This window comes from Elephas maximus, chromosome 2, assembly GCF_024166365.1.
Source record: "Elephas maximus indicus isolate mEleMax1 chromosome 2, mEleMax1 primary haplotype, whole genome shotgun sequence".
NCBI classification, from domain to species: domain Eukaryota; kingdom Metazoa; phylum Chordata; class Mammalia; order Proboscidea; family Elephantidae; genus Elephas; species Elephas maximus.
The window spans coordinates 214479089-214497894 of NC_064820.1; the positions used below are offsets into that span (position 1 = coordinate 214479089).

An 18806-nucleotide genomic window follows, 5' to 3' on the forward strand; every position below is an offset into this window, starting at 1 on the left:
TTCAATAATGGTAGCCGGGTACCATCCACTTCTTCTGGGCTCATGGCAAAGGAGAGTTTTCTGTTCCATTGTGTTTCCTCATGTTAAATCCATGTTACAGACTGAACTGTATCTCCCAAAAATGTGTGTCAACTTGGCTAGGCCATGATTCCCAGTATTGTGTGATTGTCCAGCATTTTGTCATCTGATACGATTTTCCTATGTGATGTAAATCCTAGCTCTGTGATATTAATGAGGCAGGATTAGAGGCAGTTAAAATGTTAATGGGTGGGACTCAATCTACAAGATTAGGTTGTATGTTGAGTTAGTCTCTGTTGAGTTGTATGTTGAGTCAATTTGTCTTGAGATATGAAAGAAAGAAGTTAACAGAGAGACGGGGGACCTCATTACCACCATGAAAGAAGTACCAAGAGTGGGGCATATCCTTTAGACTCTGTGCTGTGAAGCTCCTAGGCCAGGAGAAGATTGATGACAAGGACCTTCCCCCAGAGCTGACAGAGAGAGAGAGAGCCTTCCCCTGGACCTGGCACCGTGAATTCAGACTTCTAGCCTCTTAGACTGTGGGAGAATAAATTTCTCTCTGTTAAAGCCATCCACTTGTGGTATTTCTGTCATAGCAGCGCCAGATAACTAATACAGTTTCATTTGTTGAGAAGACCAGAAGGATACTCCCACTAGACACCATTCCTCAAGTTTCCCCTTGAAATTGTTTCAGAAACTGAAGAGACATCATCCTGGCAGAGTAACCACAGTGCGGACATGCTTCTCTGCCCCAGCCCTGGTGCTCAGCAGTAGGGTCTAAAAATACTCTTTCTACCAAAGGTTTTCTTTCCATTGAAGAAAGCGAGCTGAGGGGGTGGGAGTGGAGGCAGGAGGAGCGGGAGGTGTTGTGTTCTTTGAAGGTGTCCAAGACCTGGGTGGCGGGCTTCTGGCCAGATTCTGGGTGGACAGGCAGTTCTCTGAGAACTCTGTCACTGAGAACAGGATGTCTGGTCCTAGGGGCATAAACAGAACATTTACAGAAGCCTTCTTTTGTCCAAAGACATCCCAGAACCCATAGTTTAAACCCGTAGTTGTTTATTGGCTTGAAATTAAAAACTTTGAGGGTTACAGAAATGACTAGGATGTGGTTAGTGCTTGTATAAGGTTTTAATCTGGGGTTTGATGTGCAGTCTGAAGGAATGAAGGAAATAAAGCATTAATCTCTCTTTTTTCTCCTCATTAGTTCTTCCCCTTTCAACCACCCAATGCTGTAGCCAGAGGAAGGGAAGGGGGATCTATAACGAGCACGGCCCCCAGCAAGGTGTCCCCTCTGGTCAGTTGCTGGACAGTTCCCATGACAGGACCCTCCGCGTGCTGGCACAGCCATATCACTTTGTCACTATGTTTTCTGAGGAGGCAGTCATCAGGGAGAGCAGCTGGCCAGCACTGTCACTGCTGCTCCTGGCTTCAGGGCAGGGTTCTGAGAGCAGGACAAAGCCTCCTGAGGTTTGCACCACGCCCCTCGTGAGGGTGACAGTGAAGTCAGCCCTCCAGCAGGCCCCTCCTTTATCACTCTCACTGCAGGCTGTAGACGGCCCAAGTGACCATCCTTCCTTCACTCTCTGAAGTGAGAAAATAAAGCTTAGTAACCATGAGAATGGAGTTCAGTTTAATTTGACAAATGTTTACTGACTGCCTTCTGTGTACAAGACAGAGAAGACCTGGCTTGTGCCTTCATAAGGCATGTGGCTTAGTGGGGAAGAAGACAGGCACACAGGGACTTAGGTGTTGTCCAAGAAGAGGCTGAAGACACGCAGCCTCTGCTTCTGCATTTTCACATGTGATCGTTACCTTACTACCCATCTCCCACCCATTTGACATCAGAATCCTGTTCACTGGGGGAAGCTGTCATGAGCATATGCTGTGAGCAGCCACCTCATTCAGACTGTGCAGGTGCCCAATGCAGGGGTTGAAATCGTGGCAGGTGGAAGGGGGTGGATTGATTGCAAATAACAGATGCCAACTCCTGCTTGCCTAGGCGAAGAGGAGGGTTTGTCATGATGTGGTAGGCCTTCCCAGAACTCCAGGTCACCCTAGACTGGGTCTGAGAAGGGATGGAAGGGATCAGGCGAGGCCTCCAAACCCTCCCCTATATGTCTGATCTCTCACACACCAGCTGAGCCTTTCTGAGCAACCAGACTGTCTGCTCCCTGCTCCTGGTGGCACACGACTGCCTCCCAGGACTGCATTTGTGGAGGACAGTCCTGCCTTTCCAGAGAGGGTCCCAGCTCTCCCTGACACCCAGGGCCAACCTTGGAGAGGAGGGGAATCTGATGGACCCAACTTGGGTCCACACACACGCACACGTGCTCATGGTGTTGGCACAGCTGTGGGCACCTCTTTGAATGGTGGGGGGCCTGTAGAAGAGAGGCCTGTTGACTCAGGTTTGACAGATGCCCTAAGAAGTATGTTCTGAATGGAGAGAACAGTGACAGTCTTTTAGTCTTTATCCCTGTTATCTCAGATTTGGCTTGGGAGGAGAGCAAGATACATTGAAAGCGGTGCCCTGGAGCTGTTTGTTTCCTGTAGAAACAGAGGCATGAAATGGCACCAAGAGGAACTGTCCTGCCTGTTCCTCCCCAGCTTCCCACAGCAGGCTGTAACTGGGCGTTAGACTCTGACATCGTGTTAACCTAAAACGCCTGAGCATTTTGAAGGTGCAGTCACAGGGTGCAGTTGGATTCTGATTCAGGTGGAGGCAGCCAAGGCAGCAGCTGGAGGACAGGCCTGTGAGGACTCCCCAAGGGCAGAGCCACTGGCAAAGCTGACCACCTCTGAGCCCCAGGTGGTCTCCTTCGGGCACTTCGGCCCTCATCTCATGGTTGCTCGGAAACCAGAGAGGGCGCTGGCCAAGGCAGGCTGTCCTGAGGAGGAGATGGCATGAAGCCCCTGAGAACGCACATTAAATAAATGGGCCATGAGAAGCTAGATTGGTAGTAATGGCTGTATAAGTGAGATACTTCTGTTGTCATTGAGGAGGCTTTTTGGAAATTGATCTAACTTCAAATGAGCCTGTCTGTTAGAGGTAGAATTTCTGTGGCTGCCCCAGGATTGGTTGGAACACATTGCTAGAGCCAGAGAGGTGGTTAAATGCAGGTGACGTTAGCAGAACCGGCTAACGGGACCTTAGCCAGAGAGCCCTGCCTTCCCCTCAGGTACTATGATGGATGGGCAGGGTGGCGTGGGAAGAGCCAGACCCCATTTCTCAAGAGCCCTTCGGATGTAGTACGTGGCCTTCTTTTTTGATATATTCTGTAACTTCCAAAGAACAGAATATCTGAAAAAAAATTAGAAGCATTTTGTAAATCAACAGAAATAAGTGGCAATTCATTTGAATGTTTGTTATTTCCTCTCTGTTGTGTTTTCATGTAAGGGAGTCTAGTGGTTGTGCTTTCCATTGGAGTGTTTGGTTTGGGCACGTGAAGGCTGACACGGGAGGCAGCGCAACATAGTGGAGGAAGCTCGGGACTGGGGTAAGGATGCGTGGGGGTGAGCCTGCTGGGCACGCAGTGTGACCCTGGCAAAGTTCTCTCACCTGAGCCTGGGTTAGCTTGTCTGTCCAGTGATGGGGCTGGGCATGGCAGTCTCAGCTTTAACGGTCTCTGGTCTACCAAGGAAAGCCTTGCTTCCAAAGCCTAGAGTCAGCCTTTATTTTACGTCACTCTTCAGCTTCTCTCCTTTTTGCTCAGTTTGCCTGCGGACTCTGCCTGTGCTCGACTGGAACGTGTAGAGGAGGTTTGTTGACGGGCAAGCGCAAGCGCGGTGCTCCCTGAGGCCGGCACATCCCTGAGCACGGATGGCGGCAAGGCAGTCCCTTCCTTTCCTGTCAGCTAGGCCTCACCAGGAATCGATTTCCTTACGATTAGGGAAATGCCTGCATTTAGGATGCACCACGGTGCTTGGGTGTTATTTCTCTGCCGCTTCTCTAAGGAAATACTGTACGCTGAATTAAGTTTTATGTTTTTGTTCACGCTTAATAGCACCATTGAAAACCAAGATCTTGCCAGCCACTTCGTGACAGTGCTTGTGGGAGGAAAGGCAGTGTCTGTTTTGCCAGGGAGATTTGTCTTCCAGCATAGGGGACAGGGCACTGGCCTCTGAGAGGACATAGGGCTGTGGCGTGGCCACCCCTGTGAAAGATGACTCCTAACAGGCCTTCTCCCCTCCCCATCCAGGCTTGGGCAGATGCCTTTAGGAGCAGTCCAGACCTCACTGGTGTCGTGCACATATACGAGGAGCTGAAGAGAAAAGGGGTCGAGTTTCCCATGGCAGACTTGGACGCTCTGTCTCCAATACACACACCACAGCGGGTAAGTGTCCAACTGGCATGTTCTAGAAAGACCTGTCGCAAGAACTGGCCAGCCCACTGCCACCACCCTTCTGCTGCTCCATTTGAATTATTCAAGCTTGCCATCATGCATTTGTAAGACTAGAGGGTGTTTCTTTTTAATAACAAGGGGAATGCCGGACTGAGACAGCTGGTTGATGGGTGATTAAGTGGCAGTAGTGTCCCCCAGCTCTTACTATGGCTGAGGTAAAATATAACAGAGGGGTTGGTTCAGGCGGTCTCATGGGCCCAGCTGCTTGGGCGGACCCTCCTATGTGTGCCATTAGCAGTTGTTTTTTGGAGACCCCTAGAATTTGGGCAGGACCCTGTCATCTGTCCCTTGGGAGCACCGCGTTGACTGCTGCAGAGGCATTGGCATCACTGGCCACAGGCAGTAGTGCGAGCAGATGGGAGCTAAAGCTTACATTGAGCTGTGAGCGTTCAGCATCAGTCAGACACTTTTGAATCCCATCAGCCTGGACTTCAAAGCCCAGGAGAGACCCTCTCGTGACACTCCACTGGGGCTGTTCCAGTGCCAGTAGTAGTGCGAGATCCACAAGAGGCCACTCTGCCTAGAAGTAGATGCATGCATGTGATGCTACTGTCCCCTTGCAGAGAAGCCCCCACTGGTACAGGCGGTGACCACTGTCCCCTTGCAGAGAAGCCTGGAGTGGTCTGGGTGGTGACCATTGTCCTCTTACAAAGAAGCCTGTACCAGTACGGGTGGTGACGACTGTCCTGTTGCAGTGAAGCCCGCACGGGTATGGGTGGTGACCAGCTCCTGGGGGCCTGGGGAGAGTCAACACAACTCCAGAATCGGGGAAAGGTACCTCGTCCCCATATACCTGGCCTTGCCGGTTCCCTGGGTGAAATGGGCTTCAAGGCCAGCGTGCCTACGCAGGTCTCTTGGACCAGGTAAGGTAACGTCCAAGAGGTTGTCTGAGATGCCCAAAGGGAAATTATAAGAAATGTCCTTTCCAGAACATTGTTCTCATTATGATCCCTGCAAACTGCTCACCATGCTCTGCGGGCTAACCATGGCCTGTTTCATTCTTCTAATTAAGGCCAGAAACAGCATTGTTGTGCCTGTAACTAGAAAGGACACTTGGTACACTGCACGTTACTGTTTACATTAGCCTGCTTGTGAAGGCCCAGTTGTAGTCTTAGGGTACCCAGTACAAACTCATGATCAGCAAAATCTGATAGCAGCCCTCCCTCCACTGGGACCCAGCAGTTCAGTGGTGGGAACCACAAGAGCTTGCTCACAGAGAATCTCCTTCTGCCTCATGAGTTGTTCTACTATCTGTGGAGGAGAGCAGAGGGAGGTGCCGTGGGGAGCCTCATCTGACAGAGTCCGTGGCCAGTGGCAGTGCTGGCTCCGCCTCTCTTGGGTGACAGTGACTGGAGGTGCTGTCCAGGGTGGGGTAGGCCCTCCGGCCCAGCAGCCAGGCAGTTTAAGTGAACAGAGGACTTTGTTGTTGCCGTGCCAGAGTGTCCCTGAAGTGGATCCAGCCGTGACCATGCCCAGGCCCCAGTCGCAGCCGAAGACGAGTGCTGGCTCCTTTTCCTCGCCTCCTGCTCCCTTCTCGGCTCCACAGGCCCCGCCTCTGAGTGTGACTGGCCCCATCACAGCCAACTCAGAACAGGTACTTGCATACTTCCAGGCCTCAGGCAAGCCAGCTGACTGGCCTCTTCCACCTTTCCAGGAAACCATAGAGGCCTCCCCATGCCAGGTACTTGCTAGGTGTTGGGGACACAAAGATGGAAGGGCCAATCCCTTCTCTTGAAGGCTCAGAAGAGAGTGGGAGACCAGATGCAAAGACAGTCATGATGCAATGTAGTCTGCCCGGTAAGGTGCAGGCACAAGTTATCTGTGAGCAGAGCTTAGCAGTGGCTGGAGGGCAGTTGGCCAAGGGAGCTGACAACAATGGGGGTCTTGAAGCAGGAGTAGGGGCTGTTGGGTGAAGTGGTGCTTAGGGCAGTGGCGCCAGTAAGTCCAGAGGTGCAGAGGAGCCCGGCTCTTTCAGACAAATTGGGGTGTAGGTGCAGGGTCCGATGGGAGGAGACCGTGGCAAAGGATGCAGCCAAGTCCTGGGGGCAGGGCTGAGTTGCGGAAGGCCTTGTATGTCCTTCGGAGAGGTGCAGATGTGTCCTGTGAAAAAGGAGAGCTGTCAGAGGTTTTCATAGAGGTGGGTGACATGCTCAGCAAGGTCGCTGTGATGGCCAAAGTCAAGGTTAGGGCTAGGGTCCGCCTGTATCCCAGACACCTGCCCACCTTCCCTGTGTCATTTCCTGATGAGCTAACACAATTCTAACCCCAGATTGGATTTTTTAGATGAATTGTGGAGGCAGATTTTTAGATGAATCTATGGAATTTTCATTTGTTAAAATTTGGGAATTGGTCAGACTTGGAAAAAAAACTATCAAATGTTTATATTTTCAAAATCCTTATTTAATATTGTGACAATGTCATTATTAGATAACGTCATGTAAACAAAGGGTCCAAGTGTTAATGTCTTGTGAGTGGAAATACAATGCCAGGACTGTACAGTGATGTTCCTTGCTAGCTCTGAAGCAGGAGGTAGGGTGAGCAGGAGAGAGTGAGTCCAATAGGACTGGGCTGCTGACTACTGAGAGGTTGTGTTCAGCTCATGTTACCTGGGGCTCCTCATCAGCAAAATGGTGATGACTGTCCCCTCTCACCCAACAGGGTAGTCATGAGCATGACAGGCAGGAGGGAAAGGGCCTCTTGAGAATCACCCGATGCTGTGTGTACTCAGGGGCAGGAAGCAAGGCCCACATCTTGAGATGTGGGTTTACACTGGCCATGGGCTTCAGTTTGGTGTATGCAGTCCTTCTTACCAAGAATGGCCAGGACCTTTCCTAAAAAGAGGCCGTTGGGAAGGAGGTCTCCCTCTACGGGCCCTGAGTCTGTAGACAGAACTGTGCCCCCTTCTACTCAGAGGGAGGGCAGAGCGTCTTGAAAGCTGGACAGTGATTGAGACCTTTTGCCGACTTGCTGCCAGTGAGGTGGAGCTCTGGAAAAGCCCTCCCAGCAGCTAAACAGCGAGAGGAGGGCCTGGGTGGGTGACAGGCCATGGGGAAGTTGGAAGCAAAGGCAGACAGGTACCACAGCATTCCTGGGCCTCCCTGGTCAGAGCGTTTTCTCAGCTAAGACTTTGGAGAGGGCACTGTGGACCATCCACCAGGAGGAGCCCAAGGCAGAGACCAAGGCACTTGGGACCTAGATCATCTGCCTGGATGACTATTCACCCATCCATTCCTCCACCCAGCAAACATTTATCGAGGCTTCTTGTTCTTGTCCCCTAAGAGGCGCCCTTGAGTACAGGAGCAGCTGCTATAGATACTGTGATGGTAGGCTTTGCAGTGAGTGGTAGGTGAGGAGGAGGACATAGGAACGGTCATTCCACTTCAGGGCAGGGCAGGGCAGGGCATCAAGAAAGGCTTCCTCGAGCACGTGTTGTTGGGCAAAGTCAGAAGCCAAGAAGAGTGGTATCCACACCAGCCTCTGGCTGTCTCAGCAGGAGAGAGGGAGCTGACAGCATATGTGTGCCAGGCACTGAACTGGCATGTACTCACCTGAACCTCAGGTAATCACAGCAAGCCTGTGAGGTGCAGGTATTATCAGCACCTTTCTGTAGGTGAAGAAGCTGAGGCTCAGGTGAAGGTCCGTCTGTGGCGTCACAGCTGCAGTAGAGCCCTGTGCTCATAGGAGCCTTCTGGTGCTCCTCCAGGTGTCTGGGGCAGCTCTCGACTTCCATCCAGCGTTACTGGTCTCCCATCCCTGAGGAGTATGTCTGTGGGGCCAGATAGGCATTTCTATGCAGCTTCTTTCACAGTGCCTCAGGGTGGGGGACCTGACCTGACCTGGGCACAGTGCCGGAGGCTGAGGAGAGGCTCATGGCATTCCTGGTGCAGCAGAGACGGCTCGTGCCTGAGCCCAGAGCCAGGCTTTGGGAGCTGCCCCTTTGGGACAGGCAGCCTGGATAGTTTTCCAAGGGGTTATGGTAGCAGTAGGGAGCTGGGTGGGTTGAGGTCTCCCTGGTAACCTCCCCTCGCTCCCTACCCTCATTTTTGCCACACCAGAAAAGTGAGGTTCACACCAGCCAGCCTCCCAGGGCACTGTAACAGCTAGAGCATAAACTCCCAGGGGAGTGAGTCAATAACCACGGGGTTCATAAAGTAGGTCAACCCTTAAGGTCCTTGGAGACCGCACACTCTTGCACTTTCATTTAAAGAGCAGAAATGGAGGCCTAAGGGTCAAGTGACACATCAGGGACACGTCATGGAGGAGCCAGGACTGAAAACCAGTTCAATTCTTCCTCTTCCACCATGCAGAACCGCTACTGCAGTGTCACGGGCCAATCATCAGGGACCACAGGCTTCTGGTGACCAGTGCCCTGTAGGATGAGCTTACCTGTCTATGGTTCTCTCAGCACTGCCACCACCTTTGCACTCGAATTGGAGTGAGACTGGAAGGTTTCTCCAATGGTGCACATTCAGAAGTGTGACCTAGATTTCACTGTGAATGGGACTATCAGAGCTAGTGTGCTCTGATACTCCAGGCAAAGCTTGGCTGACCTCTCCTCCTTGCTTTCCTCCTTCCTGGGCCTCAACAGATTGCCAGGCTGCGGAGCGAACTAGACGTTGTTCGAGGAAACACAAAAGTCATGTCCGAGATGTTAACAGAAATGGTCCCTGGGCAGGAGGATTCATCTGATCTGGAGTTGCTACAGGTGAGGAAGACCTCATCCAGGGGCCTGCCGGTGACACTCTACTGCACACACCTGGGGCAGCCCCCCACTTGGGGCTGCGGCAGTGGGGTGGGGTTAGAGGGCACTGTTGTCACTTAGCCTCACGTTTCCTGGAACCGTCAGACCAGTACCAATTTACACCACCAACTGGGGCTGCTCTCTCGTTTTCCTTAATAACATTTTTTTCCTGATTATAAAACGCCAATTGTAGAATACATGGCCATCAAAAGAAAAAGGAAATACCAAGAAGGAAATAATAATTTTCTTTAATCCCAGTATCCATGAATAACCACTGTTGACATTTTGATGCATTTTCTATGCGTACAGTTTTGTGTCTTGGATTGTTCCCTTAATGTTATATCATAAAACATTTTGCAACAAGGCCTCTTAAGCCTTTAGTGCGGTAGGAACCCTTCTAGACACCCTTGACCTCCAAGACGTTCTTAAGACTGAGATGAAGCTTGAAGATCCTTTTCATTTCCGAAACTCTGAGGATTCCCAGACAGAGAGGGGTTTGCTCATATCATGGCTCCAGGGAGCTGTGGCTAACTGTCTCCCCAGCCTCTTGGCCCCTGCACACCTGGGAGCGTGGCAGAAAGGGGCTCCAGGAGCGGGGAGGTTTACAGTCCTGCCTGTAGACTAGAGATCAGGGACCCTGCCTCAGGCCTGCTTCCCAAGCCAGCCCAGCCCTGCCCCACTCAGAACTCTCTGGCTTTTGTAGAGGATGGCAGCAGCACTGCCCTTAGGAGCAGCGACCTTCTGGAGAGGACTGAGAAGAATGTTGTGAACTGGAAGTGCTGCATCTCACTAGAGGGAGGCCAGGTGCTTGAGTGAACAGGTCAGCAGCCAGGCTTATGGGGCGAGGTTGCACAGTGCCTCATGACCTGCTTGCTGCTGCTGTTTTTGTCTGGCATGCAGTCACTCATTGGCTCACACAGGTAGCCCACGCAAGCTCTGCTTTCATGACCTGCACTTCAGGAGTGCACTCGACCAGGCACAGCCTTGTTGCAAGCTTCTCCTTGTTGCACCCCCTCCCCTCTGAAGCCCTTAGCTTCTGTGGGGGCACAGGTGGATGGAGGCCTGCTATGAGTCTAGTACAGAGCAGAGCCCTAGAGGGGCAGAGATGAATGAGCCACAGTCCCCGCTCTGGAAGAGCTCCCAGCTTAGTGCAGGAGACAGGCAGGGAGGGCTCATTTCCGGAAGTCGCAGTGTCAGGCCACTCCTGAAGCCAAGACGAGGTTCCTCAGCCCAGCCTGCGTGGGGAGGATGGCCTCCCCTGAGTTCCCAAGCCTTCCTCTAAACTGCTGCATCTGGGCAGTCTTCCTCAGCTCAGCAATCTTGCTGTTCACTTGCCACTCACCATGAGACCCAGTCCCCTTTAATGAGTCCTTGCTGGCCTTCACTCCCAGCTGCAGAAGGCGCTCTGCCAGGCGTTACCACCATGCACAGGAATCTGAGGTCAGCCCAGAAACTGAGAGGGCCTCTTGAGGCCGCTTCGTGCTGTGTCAGCGTCGGAATTCCTGCTGATGGGGGTTTGCAGTGAACAGAGCTGAGCTCCTGACAGCAGGAGTAGGCTGAACAAAGTCAAGGTGCTTCCAGGCGGACAGAGCAGAGCCAGACAGCAAGAGCACTGTATGCGTGTGCGTATGTGCATGTGTGCAAGCATATGTGTCTGTATGTGCACACATGTGTGCGTGTGTGTGTGTTGTTTTTTTAAATAAGCCCAACAGCCAAGACAAACAGAACCTAATCTCCTGGCGTCAGCTCACAGTTTTCAAAAATAGGTTGCTTCCTATGATGTTTTTCTTTCTTCTGTTTTGTTCCAGCTCTGAGCCTACCAACCCTCCTGCTATCTTATAAATCAAACAGGGGAAGAACTATTCTGGGTGCCAGTGGGAGGGCAGGAGGCTCTCCGTCAGCATGGGAAAGCCAGGCTTTGGGTAGCACTGTGCGAAACAGACCCGGCTCCTCTGGCTGGTGGCATCGCTCCTCAGTCATTGAGGAAAGCATCTTTCCTCTTCTTCCCCCGGCTGTTGGGAGCCAGCCGGGCAGGGTCTCTCCAGGGTCGGGGTCACCCCAAACAGCAAGCTTCCTATGTGGGAAAATGCCACAGCCTGCTTGGAGTGTGATGGGCTCAGAATGCATCCCAAGGACCCCCTCAGTCAGGCTGGAGGGCAGCCAGCTTGCTCAGCATGGACATTCTCCAGAGCTCCCGGCACTGGCCGGGGTCATGGAAGTAAGCACATTCATTACCAGCTGCAATGTACATGCCAACAGGAGCTTCCTCACCCAAGTGTGGTGGCTGAATGGGAGGTGGAGGGAGTGGCAAGCAGATGACAGCACAGGGCACACTGACCTGACAGCTTATGTAGAGCAGCAGGGAGGATTGGTGGTGAGAGCCATTTGTCTGAGGACTCCAGAGAGGTGGTCAGCATTGAGGGGAGACAGAGACCATACCCCTTGCCTCTGGCCTGTGCGGGAGCTCCCAGGTCAGGTGTGTGAGGACACCAGCCAGCGAGCCAGCACTCCTCCTCTGGCCATCTGTCAGTCCTTCTCACTTGAGCCGAGCTGGAAGAGACTTTCTGGGCCACTAGGCCAACACCAACCCCACACTCAAGTTTCCTCCTCAGCATCTCGCCTAGTACCCGCTTGACTTTTCCTGCCACCCCCAGTGATAGGCCATTCTTGGCAGCCCCTGGAGGCACTCTGTGCTAAATATATTTCTTTGTTAGAATTCGGGCAGCAGCATGGCAGGGTAGAAAGACCATGGACTTTAGAATCACTCAAGTTCAAATCCTGACCTTACCAGGAGCTTGGTGACTTTAGGGAAGTCACCTGATCTCTCTAAGCCTTGTTCCCCTCCCTCTGTAGATGGGAAGTAATCATTCCTCCTTGTAAGGGTTGGAAATCATATACATAGAGTGCCTAGCCCAGTCCTAGGCGCAGGTAAATAAATCCTCTGTAAACCGGAGCTCCCATGGTGAGAGTTGGAAAATCCTTTCATTCACTGAGCTCCAGTCTGTCTACCTGCACCTTCCATCCTGCCTATCTTCTTTGACAGTAGAACAAAACTAATTCCTCTTTCACACGGCAGTCCTTAAGCCTTTAAAGACTGCAATAACTACCCCTCCCCCATCTTGACATGGTATAAGTGTGGCTGTTGGAAGCCCACCTTGTAAATGAATGTGCACTTCGCAGCAAGAGGCAGACATTATAAAGTCGAGAGCTTCCATCAGCTGAAACCCTCCATCTCTTTCCTGTGTGCCTGTCAGGCTGTACCTTCCTCTTCCTGTGCCTGGGCACTTGAGTCTGGGGCTTAGAATGTGAGACTTTGCATTTATCCCTGCTGAAGCTCATACCCTTAGCTGCAGCCTGTAAGGTAAGCTTCGGGAATCTTTGAGAAGTCTGTTTCTGCCATTTGATGTGCCCTGTCTCTCCCAAATTAGCCTGTTGAACTTTGTCTTTGATTAATAATAACTTGATTAATCCAATCATACCAAAAACGGGCATTCCTACATGGCCACCTATTGGTAATAAAGGAGTCCTCCTCCAAGCTGTTTCTTCTAATAGCAGATGGTATATTCCTTCTTGGCTCTTGCATCTCATTTCAACAAAAATGGAATGGCCACAACCGTTTTCTCTAGAGAAATCTGGTTTATTCTACATGTGTAACTTCATTATTCCCCCTTTTCTCTTCAACAAAGAATGTCTTATTCCTTCCCTCTCCTTTGCAGCTACAGAAAACAGATCTTGAGGACCTTATCCTATGCTCCTTAGAACTTGGAGAGGGTTCAGAGAAAACCCATAAAGATGATTAAAAGATATTTTTGTGAGGTGGGAATGAGAATGTCCCTTGAAGAAAAGTTAAAGGCATTGGGATTAATTAGACAGAAAGAGAGGCTGTTTTAATAAGGTGTTCTGGTAGATGGAAGTCTCGTGCACAAAGAACAGTGAGGACCGGAGATGGAGGAGCCAGAGCAGAAATCTTCAGCACTTGGGAGACCCTGTCCCACTGTTGCAGAGTGGTGAGGTGGCCGGTTGAACTGTGGGCTCTGGTGCCTTAGGACCGGGAGAACACCACTCTGGCTGGCTGGTTTGGAAGTAGAGGGCTGCAGAGGCAGGTCTCCCAGCTGAGCCAGCTGAGAACCTGGCTGTAGCTGACGCTGTGGAGTGCCAGGCGGCTGGGCAGCTGGCCTTTGGGTTACAGAAAGCTTAGTGCTCCATTCTTTTTGACTTCCACTTCACTTCTTTTTAAGACAGTAACTTAGAAGTTTGGAGAAGGAGATGTTGAACCTTTCTCTGTGCAGAGACCTGTGGAGATCCCTGTTTCAGAAGCCTGCAGCCAGAGTCGTTGGGCCTATCCTTAGGTGCAGCTCTGGAAAGCCAGGCCAGGCTGCTCTTCAGATTCGAGCATCTCAGCTTTGCCTGCGGGGTGGAGGCCTCTCCCCGCTGCCTAAGCAGGAGGCAGTGGGGAGAGAGGCAGCAAAAGCTTCCCCCGAGTCATTGCATTTTATGTCCTCGGGCTGCATTCTTCCTCCAAGCCAAGGTTATAATTTTAGAGCTAGTAGAAACCTCTGAAGTCATCTAGTACTTTCCAAACATTTTTTAAAGCAGTGGAACCCTTTTCTCCATTAACAGAAGTCCACAGAGGACCACGGTGTTTAAAATAGATTAAAGCAGAGCAGCCTGGCTGCAGTGGGGGTGCCTGAACCTGTGCTTTGAGGCAGCTGAGGCATCTCAGTGGCATCTGCAGAATGTCACCTGCATCCACCCCCTTGCTTTACACATGGAGAAACAGGCCCTGAGAGAACTGGAGATGAACATGTGTGCAGTCCTGGGCTACTTGCTGACAGCAGTTAGCACCCAGCACCCAAATGGCTGGGGCTCTGTGTGGGAGACCGAAATGGGCCTGTTCTCTTCCTGTTCTGGTACTGGGTATGAGTACCCATGTTTTTGAGACACTCCCTCCAGGATTCTGAGGGATTTGGTTTGGTTTTCCTGTTAATTCCTCAGACAGTCCTCAAGGCCTACTCTTTGTCCTGGGGCTTCAGAGCTTTATGGTGGGAGCGAGGGTCCTGGTCATCACAGGTCAAGATAAGGGCAAGCTGGAGGCCTACTTGGAGAAGGAGTTTGATGGCAGTCTTCATCAGCAGGGGCCTGCAGGGGTGTGTCCACAGTGCTGTGGGAGTCTCAAGGGAGGAAGGGTGCAAGATGAGGCCCCAGAACACATGCTGGGTGGGTGGAGGTAGGGAAAAGGGAAAGCAGGCAAAACCAACGCTGCAGAATGTTGATGGAGGATCTAGGTAGTGGGTATGCCAGATCCCCCGTAAAATTCTGTCAGCTTTAGACATTTGCAGGTTAAATATTGGGATGGGATGGGGGAATATCCTGGGGCCTTGAAAGATGACTAAGAGTTTGTTTGATGGAAAAGGAGGTGAGGAGACAGTATAGCCAGAGGGCCAACTTCTCAGGGGCCCCTGAGCAATGTGGGCAAGGGCCTGAGGCCTCTGCCAGCCTCCGAAGCCTGAGGTGTGTTTGGAGACGGGCTTGGGCTCTGCTGGGAATTTTGGAAGGGTGGCCTTGGACCTGTTTCCCGCTACACACACACCTGCCCCCACCCCCTCAGGCTTGTAGGTCCTGAGCCTGTGATTGGCCCACAGTTTGTACGGGGCTGACAGACATTTTCCCTCTCCCTTCCCCACCAAGGGCAGCCAGGGCTTGCTGCTGGCCACAGGCACCAGGATGGGACCACATCTTTCAGCAGAGACCGGCCTGGTGGGGTCTGCCTTTGCTGGCAGGAGTGGCTCTGAGCTGCAACTTGAGGTTCTTTTGCTCATCAGAGGTTTTTTAGACCCTTGAATGCTAGAGCAAGGCAGAGCCCTAGGCACTGGCTGGTCCAGTTCCTACCTGCATGTCCAGGAGGGGATTGATCCCCACAACAGCACAGGGAGTGTCTCTGGCAGATAAGCAGCCACTGCTAGCCTCTCTTCTCTGTCCCCACCTCCCAGCCACATCCTGCTCCGCATCCCCAGCCTTCCACCTCTCCATCAGGCTCCTCGGCCAGGTCTACTGGCGCTGCTCTGTCCAGCATTTGGGCCAAGTGTTGGCATAGTCTCCCTTTCTCCTGGGCAGGGGAGGGGAGGGAGGGCTGGTCTTTTAAAGTCAACCTAAAGCCACACCCCCTTCTTAGCCCTAAGGCAGTGGTGGTGTTTGTGTTTTTAACTACCTTTTTTTTTTTTCAGTGTAATAAGGAAACCCTGATGACCTAGTGGTTAAGAGTTCAGCTGGTAACCAAAAAAGGTTAGCAGTTCAAATCTACCAGGTGCTCTTTGGAAACGCTATGGAGCAGTTTTACTCTGTCCTATAGGGTCACTATGAGTTGGAATCGACTCGACAGCAGTGGGTTTGGTTTGGTTAATGTAAATAAGGAGCCCTGGTGGCACAGTGGTTAAGCATTGGGCTGCTAACCAAAGGGCCAGCAGTTCTTACCCACCTGTCTGTCCTTGGAAACCCTATGGGGCAGTTCTCCTCTGTCCTATGGGGTCGCTATGAGTTGGAGTCAACTCAACGGCAATGGGTTTGGTTTAGAGTATAAATAAGAGCCCTGGTGGCACAGTGGTTAAGTGCTCAGCTACTAACTGAAAGTTTGTTGGTTCAAACCCATCAGCCACTCCTCAGGACAAAGATGTGGTAGTCTGCTCCTGTAAAGATCACCCATTGCCCTTGAGTCAATTCTGACACATAGTGACCCTGTAAGACAGAGTGCAACTGCTGCATAGGGTTTCCAAGGCTGTAATCTTTATGGAAGCAGGCTGCCACATCTTTCTCCCATGGAGTAGATGGTAGGTTCGAACTGCTGACCTTTCGGTTAGCAGCCAAGCGCTTAACCACTGCACCACCAGAACTGCCCCATAGCATTTCTTTACGTATTACAGCCTCGAAAGTGCTATGGGGCAGTTCTATTCTGTCCTATAGGGTCACTAAAAAATCCACTGGATGGTAACAGGTAGTGTAAATAAGCTACCTGTGTGATCGTTTTGCATTGTTCTCTTGAGTCCTTGTTGGAGTTCTTCACGTAGTAGAGTGTAGCCGTTGCTTTCATATGTCTGGGCGTGTTGTGTTGTATTTTGTGTGCTGAGGCCCTGGCTTGCCATGTCAGCTTCCCCACCAGCACACTTCATTTCTGTAGTGAGGCTCCTGCCTCACTGCTGGCTTTCCTGTGTGACGCTGCTGTCCCTGTGGTGATTGGGTTCATCCTGGCTAGTCCATCAGCACACGTGGCAGCCACGCTGGAGCAATCTGAGGCCAGATCGGCTCTGGCAGCCCTCTCTTAGCTGGTGTGGGAATAGGAGTCAGTCCCCATTGAAGGAGGTGACATTTTGCTGTGTTTTACTTTTTGCTAAATATCTGTATCCTCTACAATTACTCTTTGGTGTTTGCCTTTTGTTACTTCTAAGGCTCGTGTGTGTGTTTATAAATGCGTACCGCTGGGTCATCAAGATGTGGGAAAAGTCCTAGAGTGGGAACATGAGATTCTGGGTGAACAAGAATTCCCCATTTCTGAGAGAAGAGTGCTGGGAAGAAGACTGAGCTCAGATAGGTAACTACGGAGAGGACAGTGATGATGGTTTGGGGGGACTGAGGAGTCAGAGTGCCTTAGAGTTGAGGTCCCCGAGACCAGCCAAGCAGGAACACCAGGCTAATGACCTTTGGCGCTGCCCTCCCTGCAGGTCCACCCTGATTCTGACCCTTCTCCTTCCTCTATGGGAATATGGTCCCGTTGGGCTAATGGGGCCTGGTGCTCCTGGGAGCACCATGTTGGGAGTAAGGAGAGCAAGATGGTGAGCATGAGGTGATGTGCTCTAAACCCCACACTCCCAGGAACGACACTGCCTTCTCCAAAACCTAGGGTGGGGAGTCTTAGGAGAACCAAGAGTGGGAGTCTGTGCAGCAAAATAACGGAAGGTCTGGACACTGGGCTTGCTTCCCGATTGACCGAGAGAGACTGACACCACCACCCGGCTTGGCAGAGGCCACAGAACAGGGTGAAACTGAGACAAAGGGTAATGCTGCCACAGCAGGGAGCCAGCACCCAGCAGGGTGGCCAGGGCAGGGCCTTTCGGAGGGGGGCACTCTTCGTAAGGTGAATGCCAGGTGACTTGTGCCCAGCTGCCTAAATCAGGGTACCTTCTACCTGACAAATGCAGCTGCACTCGACAGAGTCCACGCAGCCCATGGGGGCTGGCTTTGTTCCTCAGCTGCCCCTCAGGAAGGAGCCCCAGCGAGCTGAACAGCCCTGGCAGGTGCAGCAGCGGGAGCAGACCATCCCAGCAGTCCGGCCTTTGGCTGAGCAGATTGTCTCTGTGATGGCCAGGTCTGTGGAGGGGCCCCACTCTTACCTGCAGGGTCAAACCTAGGACACTCATCAACCTTCAGAGGGAAGTAGCTGTGTGTGTGCACGTGTGTGTGTGCGTGTGAGTGTGCCTGCTTGTGTGCGTGTAAGGGAACACTTGATACCTTGGACTGTGTGTGTGTACATGCATGTACGTGTGTGTGTGTGCGTGTACCCAGTTGTGTATATGTAAGGGAACACTTGAAACCTTGGCTGTGTGTGTGCATGAACACATGTGTGTGCATGTGTGTGTGCACACCTGCTTATGCACGTGTAAGAAACTACTACTGATACTTTGGCTGTGTGTGTGTGCACATACGTCTGTGGGCATGTATGAATGCACACACCTGCTTGTGTGTGTGTAAGGGAACACTTTAGATACCTTGGACTATATGTGTGTGCCCATGCATGTGTGTGTGCATGTGTGTGCATGCACCCACTTGTGTCTATGTAAGCGAGCACTTTTGATACCTTGGACTGAATGTAGGTAGAAGGAGTGCAACTTGTCTGAATTAATTCACTTGAGAATTTAGGGAGTGCCTATGTGTTGGTAATGGAGTACTAGGGGAACAGGGACAAGGGACACCGTATCTGCCCTGGCTGGGCAAGGACAGGGAGGATGTGACACATCGATCGAGCAGATGGCTAGTGGGCTTTTTCACCATGCGTGGTCTGGTGCAAGGCCTGAGGGTAGTAAATGGTGGTACCTGCCTCAAGGAGTTTATGACCTGGTAAGAGGAAAAGCCTGGCAGATATGAGGCAAAACGAAGAGCTAAACAGAGGTGGCCCCTGTCTGCTATGGGTAGATCAGTTGCTTCTAACCGGGAAGGATTTCAAGAGGAGGTTGTTTTGGAGCAAGGCTGTCAGAAGGAAGCTGCCCCCCACCCCACCCCTGCCCCGCTTTATCCCTTACCCCTTAACTCACTGGTTTGTTAGCTCCTGCCAGTATTCAGGTAGGCAGGGTCAGTGTCTGGCCTCAGCTTCGGCTATTCACAGCCCATTGGGACTGGAGATTGCAAATGGGCAGTGCCTGTGGTCAGGGATACTGAGGGGCCAGCATGGCGACCTACCATTTCCCTCCTCTGTAGGGTCCTTCATCTTGCATTCAAGGTGGCAAGGTGCACCTGCAAGCATTTGAGGGAGCTACATAAGCAAGTTTGAATGAGCACACCAATAAGGCTGCTGCTCCAGAGCAAGGAAGACTTAGGAAAACAGGCCATGAAGTAATAAGGCCCTGTCTTCAAGGCACATTGCTTCCAGAGGTGGAGAG

The 18806-nt window shown here is 51.8% G+C and overlaps 1 protein-coding gene across 3 annotated transcripts in view; it reads left to right on the plus strand.

Annotated features, from left to right (window-relative positions):
- The window catches only part of TOM1L2 (target of myb1 like 2 membrane trafficking protein), a 141163-nt gene that overhangs the window by 98856 nt on the left and 23501 nt on the right, over window positions 1–18806 (plus strand). For all 3 annotated transcript variants that reach the window (XM_049874742.1, XM_049874740.1, XM_049874741.1), the window contains exons 5-7: window positions 4218–4352; window positions 5860–6015; window positions 9010–9126. In XM_049874742.1, the coding sequence (XP_049730699.1) occupies window positions 4218–4352; window positions 5860–6015; window positions 9010–9126 (408 nt within the window). The remainder of the gene's footprint in view (window positions 1–4217; window positions 4353–5859; window positions 6016–9009; window positions 9127–18806) is intronic.